General features: G+C 39.6%; 1 protein-coding gene across 1 annotated transcript; it reads left to right on the top strand.

Moving 5' to 3' along the window:
* The first annotated feature begins 5,348 nt into the window (after positions 1–5,348).
* Positions 5,349–6,038, top strand: LOC121754771 (bark agglutinin I polypeptide B-like). The gene has a single exon (XM_042150082.1). It carries the CDS (start codon positions 5,349–5,351, stop codon positions 6,036–6,038), a length of 690 nt encoding a protein of 229 aa, XP_042006016.1.
* Positions 6,039–8,196: the final 2,158 nt, after the last annotated feature.

Raw genomic sequence — 8,196 nt, 5'->3', positions numbered from 1 at the left:
TTAACCTAGCATTGTCTTCTGATGCCTCAAACACAATAAAAAAGGTCAGGGAGTTGATAGCATCTAGAATAGATCCTTTGCAACTTATATCACATATTCTGTCAATAAGTGCAAAACAATCTTTACCAGTCTAGCTTAGATATGCTAGGTGCTATTCGAATGTCAAAAACCTTGTCACAGAATTGACTAAATTCATTTGATCCAGTTGATGTCAGATTTGATAGTATTGACTCTTGAATACATCACATATTGCAGTTGAAGCTCGAAGATCCCTTCACTTGAGGCTAGGGTTGCAATTTGATCGCCCTCTTTTGAGGATTGCTAATGCAATAAATTTATCGCCAATAAAGCACAGCACTAGGGGCAAATCAAATCCAAAGGGTATACATAATTTAATCATATAACTTTAAGTACTTGGTGAGGCTTTTCTTTCTTACTACCGAAGTTTGTTTAACATCAATATCATTGTTATAGTAGGCTCCTCTTTGCTAAAAGATGTTCATCATGGTATTCCAAGCAGTGGAGGTAAAATTTTAGGAACCTTACATTTGCTCGTTGCGTTTCTGTCCATCGCTTGATTATAATTTGCTCTGCATGCCTTCTTGGTGCTGACGTTCCTTAATCACAATGAACTTGCAGTATCTGGTTGCCATGTCTCTTTAATCCAGGGTTCCTATGAATATTATCATTACCTTCAACATGGATTTGATGATTCGGTAACACATCTTCACGCTTGTTACTATTTTTTTGCTTATTATTGCTGTTTGAATGGGGTATTCATTACTTTAACATCTAAGTTTGTACTTAACATGTTAAGGGATAATAAGCATTATTTAAATGGATCGATTCAATATCTTAGAATTCCGAGAATGGATGGAAGAATAATAAATTCAATTCCACATAGTTACTCATGTATTCTCAACAACTTTCTTGATAAAGATAGTTTTTATCTTTTGTTTGACTAACTCTATTCTCAAACAATTCTAACAACTTTTTATTATCTTTCCTTGTTAAAGATAGTTTTTATCTTTGTTTGACTAACTGTATTCTCATAAAATTCTAACAACTTTTTATTTTCTTTCCTTGATAAAGATAGTTTTTGTCTTTTGTTTGACTAACTGTATTCTCATAAAATTCTAACAACTTTTTATTTTCTTTCCTTGATAAAGATAGTTTTTGTTTTTTGTTTGACTAAGATATAAAAGAAAAGATAATAGTAATACTTATCATTTTAGTGTATCTAGTATAGTCTTCTTAAAATAAATGCAACATCATTATGACGAGGCATTGTAACGTCTTACTTGTATAATAGAATGTGGTAATTAACAAAGTTATGTAATTTATTTAGTTTAAGTGAGAGATTTTTATAATTGTCTACCTATTTTTATTCTAATTTCTATGTGAATGATTCAATCTTACCCCGAAAGCCGCTTTATGTTATGAATGTTATGGTTGGAAGAGTTCAAGTTCATCCTGACGTAAGAGAAGGAGGGAAAAGAAAGGATAGAGAAGAGAATAGGAGACGGGATATAGATAAATCTTTTCTCAGTTCATAATGATAAATTAAGCAAGAAATTCATGAGGACTGTATTTGGTTCGACTAATTAAATGTTTCTAAATGTCAACCGGATGACTCACATTCCATATTTCAACTGTTTACAACCCTTGAACAATAGTATTTAATGGATAGATTCAATATCTTAAAATTTTGAGAATTGCTGGAAGGATACTAAATTCAATCGCACATAGCTATATTCTCAAACAAATTCTAACTACTTGATTAATTATCTTTCGATGAAAAGAAAAGACAATACTACTACTGTACGTTTATCTTTGGTTTGCTAAGATGAAAAGAAAAGAGATGATAATAAATGCAACATCATGAATTGTGACATGGCATGGTGTTAAGGATCTTCCTCCTTAACGTCGATTTCCACACAAAATCAAGAAACGAGATGTCGTCGTTGTCGAGCGCCCAACGTTGGGTCGTGACTTGGACGGCAAAAAGGGGCGGTTGAGCGCGAGATCAGCCTCGTCGGCAACCTTAGGAGATGTTTCTTGTTTGATACTCAATTGAGCCAAAAGAATGATAATTTCATATATTGATTGAATGAATAAAAAAGATAACAGTCTATCCTATTTATAATGCTACTGATTTAATGAACAAGAAAACAAAGATATAGAAAAAGATATGCTAAATCCCTATAATATCTAAACTAAATAATAATAATAATAATAATAGGCTCGTATCAACTCCCCCACGGTTAAAATCCACCTTGTCCTCAAGGTGGGAACCATGAAGCAAAAAGGAGAGTTGAAATCAGAAGCTTCGGCGTGGCAACTCCTCCTGGATCAAACACACATCGAACTGCTGAACGTCTCCCTTCTTCACCTCCATAAAAAATAAACAAAGGTAGACTAATGTGGTCGTCCAAATTCAACGCTAAAATGGAAAGTTCTGCCACACAGTCATGAATGCTCAAACACGGCGTGTTATTTCGCAGAGGAATCAACCTTGGATCGGCGTCGAGTGATGTTCATCGTTGATTCAGACTTGTAACATCACCAACATTCAAATCCTTATAGACACAAGCACTTTCGTGGAAAACAGTGTAATCACCAATAGAACCATCCTCCTCTTTATCTTCTAGCAATGTCTCCTCCTTTTCACCAATCTTCTCATCATATACCCCAACGAGCACTTGCAGTGACTTGTTGTCGTTCATGACAATCCCTTTGTTCTTGACGAACTCTCCAGGGGACTCGTTGTTTGGAACATCAAGAGGAGCGCCATCATTGTGAACATCGGTAATGTCATTGGGAACATCATCACCGAATCCTATCGTGGGAGTATTATTAGTTTTCTCTTCGGCTAAATTCTCATCTTGAATGTTCTCCTCAAACTCCTCCCCATCATCCGCATAACAGAGAATGCGTTGTTTACACACATGTCCCATCACCCATTTCTCGGGACAGTGCCAGCAGAGACCCAACCTGGACCGTTCTGACTTCTCCGCTTGGGAGACCCGTATTAGCGGCAGGCGTGGATGCTCCGAAGTTTGACTGGTCACACGTGCGGGCTGACTGTACAGGTCCCGCGTTGGCTTTTCGGTGGAGTAGCGGGGCTGGTGGGAGGCGAGCTGGACTCGCACGCTCACCTCCTCCCGAGGGCGAGGTCGGTCCCAGCACGTCTCCGAGCGTCGGGGCCGGTCAACGGTCGGGTAGCCGCGGTCCTGCTGTTGCGCCGGTGGGTCCCAGCACGTTGGGCGGTGCCGCTGCGTTGCGGTTGTCAGGTAGCGATCAAACCCTAATTTGGTCTGATGCTCTCCGCGATCAGATAGGTGGCCACCCCTCTCGACGTAGCCGCTGCGGTGTCGGGGCCAAGCGTCTTGCGCGCGATCGCGGTACCCGATGGGCTGGTATCTCGGCCGTGGGCGACGATCATGTGGATCCAAGTGGTGTGAGACGTAGGGTGATTCTGGATCAGGCCACGACGGCGGGCGGAGTACTTCCACCCGGATGCTTGGAGGGTCCCAACTGGTTACACGGCGAGGTTGGGTCGGATGGTAGGGACGGAATGGCTGTGTGGCCTGAGGGAAGTCGTATTGACGACGACGATAGCCGGCGTAGTCGTATGACATGTTGACGGACTGAGGCGTGGCTGTGGTGGATGATGATCGTCTGACTTCGGCGCGGCACGCGGGAATCCTTCCCGTCGGGCGTTGCAGACGTAGTGTTGTCCTGCGGCTAGAGCTCGGCGGACAGGCGGGACTCGACAACCAAAGCAGTTGCTGTGCGCGGAATGTTTTCCGTCGGGCAGCGGTGTAGCTTCGGTTCGAGATGGTGGGAGGGTCAGCTCTCAATGAAAGGACCAGTTGTTAAGGATCTTCCTCCTTAACGTCGATTTCCACACAAAATCAAGAAACGAGATGTCGTCGTTGTCGAGCGCCCAACGTTGGGTCGTGACTTGGACGGCAAAAAGGGGCGGTTGAGCGCGAGATCAGCCTCGTCGGCAACCTTAGGAGATGTTTTTCTTGTTTGATACTCAATTGAGCCAAAAGAATGATAATTTCATATATTGATTGAATGAATAAAAAAGATAACAGTCTATCCTATTTATAATGCTACTGATTTAATGAACAAGAAAACAAAGATATAGAAAAAGATATGCTAAATCCCTATAATATCTAAACTAAATAATAATAATAATAATAATAGGCTCGTATCACATGGTGACGGCTAAACTTTTTAATATAATGACGTAATATATTAGCATAGTTTATCTCTAATTTTATAACCATCCCAGTTATGTAATTTAATTAGTTAGTTTCCTACAAATGAAATATGATAACTCACTTTCAACCGTCATATTCTTGTAATTGTGTATAAAGAAATATCAAATTATTCCCTCTTTATCAACGTTAATGTGAACATTTTTCAATCCTAAAAAATAGTTTTTAGAGATTTTTTAATTCTCTAACTATTTTTATATTAGTTTCTACCAAGTTCAATTCTTCTAGCCAGAGCCTCTTAATTCATAATGATAAATTAAGCAAGTATTTAAAGTTTATCTAACGACTGTATAAATTTGGTTGGATTCCCTATTTGAGGAAAGAATGTTGGGAAATAAAGACAGCCAATCACGAATATGAAATAGAATGAACACAAGAAATTGTTTACCCAGTTCGATACAATGTGTATCTACGTCTGGGGCGATGCCAAGCCAGGGATTTCACTATATAATTTCACAATAAGCATAATTTAACAATGAGGGAGCACCTCTATTTATAAGCAACTTGAGAACCCTAATTCTAGTCAAACTAGGAAACATATATCACAAGGAAAAAATACTTCAATAAAACAAATCCTAAACATGGTAGGAGATAAATTAAGCTCCATAATTAACAAAGAATAGTAAAAAACTGAAAAAATAACCTATTTGCGACGCCTTAGTAAAATTAAATTACGAAAATAAAGGTTAACTAACCAACTTCTTGGTAGTTATGAAACGTCGAAGCATATTTGCTAATTACTAAAGGTGATTGTATGCACAAAGAGTGGAGAGAGAGTTATACTTAACTTAGGTTGTTGATAATAAGTATAGATAGAGGAAATTAGCTAGGATGAGAAATAAAATATGATGGAGTACTAGATATAACAAAGTTTTATAACTTGTAACAACTCTAAAAAATAAATTTATTCTAACAACCAATAAATTAAATTTAAAGAAATGAAATGATGTTTGAATTTGTGTGGTGTGATGTTATAAATAGAAGCCACCCTTGCTAGTTTCCTCCCACACCAAACCACAAATACTGAAACATACCACCAAGCAAGAAACCCTAGCCATGGCACCCCAAACCACCCAGTTCAGCTACGACTTCTACAAGCCCGACAAACCGACCGACCTAATCTACCAAGTCGACGCCCACTACCCGAGCGAGACCCCCGTCCTCCGCCTCTCCAAAACCAACGACCTGGACGTCCCTCAGCAGTGGAGCACCGGGCGAGTCCTCTACTCCAAAACCGTCCCTTTCGGGCACGCAGCCGACTTCACCACCACCATCCAATTCATCATCAGGCCCAATAACACTGCCCCACAGGCTGACGGCCTCGCCTTCTTCATAGTCCCCGCTGGCCACAACTTCCCCTCCCAAATTGGCGGCAACCTCGGCCTCTTTGAACCTTCCGCCTCCAAAACATCGCACGTGTTCGCCATTGCCTTCGACACCTACTCTGACAACCCGAACTATGTTAACCTTGGAATCGACATCGAGTCCAGGAAACCCTCGGCTAAGGCGCAGGTCCCCATCAGCTTTGTTGGGAAGGAGCTCACTCTTAAAGTCTCCTACGTCGCCTCCACCAAAGCAATCAGCGCCTCTGTCACTGACGGATCGCAGACTTTCCCGGTCACTTTCACCTACGACTTGAGCCAGATTCTCCCCTCCAGCGTTCAAGTCGGGCTCGCCTCCTCCACCGGTGTTTACGTCGCAGTTCACGACGTCAACACCTGGGATTTCACTTCTACCATCCCGTGATGGCCCGCATTTCTCTGTCGCGTGTTGCTCAAAGTCCATCTACGTCTAGTGTTTGTGTGATGTGTCTGTGTGTGATAATAAGGACTAGTGATTGAGCCTTCTCTTCTATATTTCTCAATGTACGTGATGACTATGTGTGTGTCATATGTTCCTATCTTGATGGGAGTAATGAAATAGTACTATTTTCTTTGAAGCATTTTATCAAACACCGGACCAAAACTTGATTCTAAGCTACCACTATCACTTAACAAGTTTCTTTGTCAACTAATTATTGCTTACATGCCATGTTTCGACTATTAAGGAAACTATAGTATTCAATTAGTTTTTACTTGCTAAGTCATAGAAGAAATAAACAAGATTGTTAAAATAGGTTAATTGTTTAAATAACATACTCTGACCATCCACTATCCCGTTCGGTAGAAATGTTACAACTATGATATGTATCCTAACTCTACTTAAAGTTATAAAAATTAAATTACCTTTTGACCTGTATTAATTTCCGGCCGCCTCATTTTCTATGTTTTCATGTGTTAAATAAACCCACCAAGTATGTGGGTTAATTAATCTATTTAAAAATCCAATCATGATAAATTAACGTAAATTATCTTAATACCCTCAAATTTTTCACCTTTCCATTTTGACTGATATTTAATAATTATATTTAGATACAATTAAAATCAAAACTTAAATACAAACTGATACTATGCCATACGCATAGTTGTATAATCAAATGATAATTGATTTATTATGATAATCAAAATAACATCTAAACTTATATAGATCTATGTATATAGTGACGGGACAAAAATAAAATAGAATTTTTAATGGTAAACAATTCTCCCTATATTTTGCATTAGGAGTTCCGATTAGTTTTAATTAATTCGTGATTAGGAGTCCCGTGATAACTTTAACCGATTTACAGTATACATAACATTGAAAGTAATATTATAACTAGAAAATTCGTAAAAATGCAATAGGAATAAGATATTTACACTTATGACTAATAGTGTATATGTTGAAGTATAGAGTAACTACAAATTTAATACCTGAAAAAATGAGGTTTGTACCATTAACTAGAAAAAGAAAATATCATTAAAAGTGTTTTTTCCCAAATTCTGAAAGTTGGACAGTTGTTAAAGTAATATTAACATATTTGTGTAGAAGTGCACAAAACTAATCCAACCCAAACAAAAATAACCCTCAAATAAATACTGAGTTTATGATAGGGACCCAACTAAGGAAGACGAGCCTCCGTCGATCGTGAGCAAGGACCAAGAACAACCACAGAGAGGCCGGCGTAGAGAGAGAGCGACTCCGGCACAGGCAAGGAAATAGAGACCACGAAGAAATGCTTCTTTGTTACGGACGTTCTCCGCAACGGCTCCGTGATCTTCCTTCTCGGCGGAACCACGAGCAATTTCCACGACAAACTCGCGGCAATTGATCGAACCCCTGCTGATTTGGTGGACGTCTTCCACAAAGCAACAAGAAACGTAAGGATAATTGCTTGTTTCACAAGATAGGTTTAGGGAAAATATTTCATTCATAAAAATAATGTGTTGATGAAATACCCTATTTTATACTAGAAACCCTAGGGCGGTTCGACGTATCCTAATTCATCCGGGAAAGAACCGCAAAGAAAACCCGAACGGGGCTTATAAATCAGGCCCGACTCAACAGTAAGTAAATTAATGTTTCAAAAATACTAAAACATAAAAGGAAAGAAATAAAAAGGAAACAAAAAGAATCGGCTAACTCTTGAACTTGTTCGGCGCCTTGAGCTTGTCTCTCGGCCTCAAGGATCTCTTCGACACAATCAATTCTTCACTTCGGTCATTCACGCATTGCGTCGTGCTGCTCTGCTGCTTCGTGCTGCTCGGCTCCGGAAGCGCTGCGTCGAGCTGCTCGGCTGTTGTCGCCTCCAGCTCGGCATGCTGCTCGGCTGTTGTCGCCTCCAGCTCGGCATGCTGCTCTGCTGTTGCGTCTGGTGTCGGGGGTCTCGTATCATTCTTGACCCATGAAGTTTAAGGATTTCACGTCATATTAGGATTAGGATTTACCATCTTTTATTTAATTATCTTTATTTGTTTTTGGCATTATTTTTGGAACAATTACCTAGTTTAGTTTATCAAATCTTTTCGGGTTTTCTTCTTGATTC

Source organism: Salvia splendens, chromosome 11, assembly GCF_004379255.2.
Source record: "Salvia splendens isolate huo1 chromosome 11, SspV2, whole genome shotgun sequence".
Taxonomy (NCBI): Eukaryota; Viridiplantae; Streptophyta; class Magnoliopsida; order Lamiales; family Lamiaceae; genus Salvia; species Salvia splendens.
The sequence above is the reverse complement of the archived record's forward strand: the minus strand, read 5'-3'. Positions and strand labels throughout refer to the sequence as shown.

Bases quoted from the DNA above. Each gene is read 5' to 3' on its own strand.
- LOC121754771 (XM_042150082.1), top strand. From the start codon at position 5,349: ATGGCACCCCAAACCACCCAGTTCAGCTACGACTTCTACAAGCCCGAC.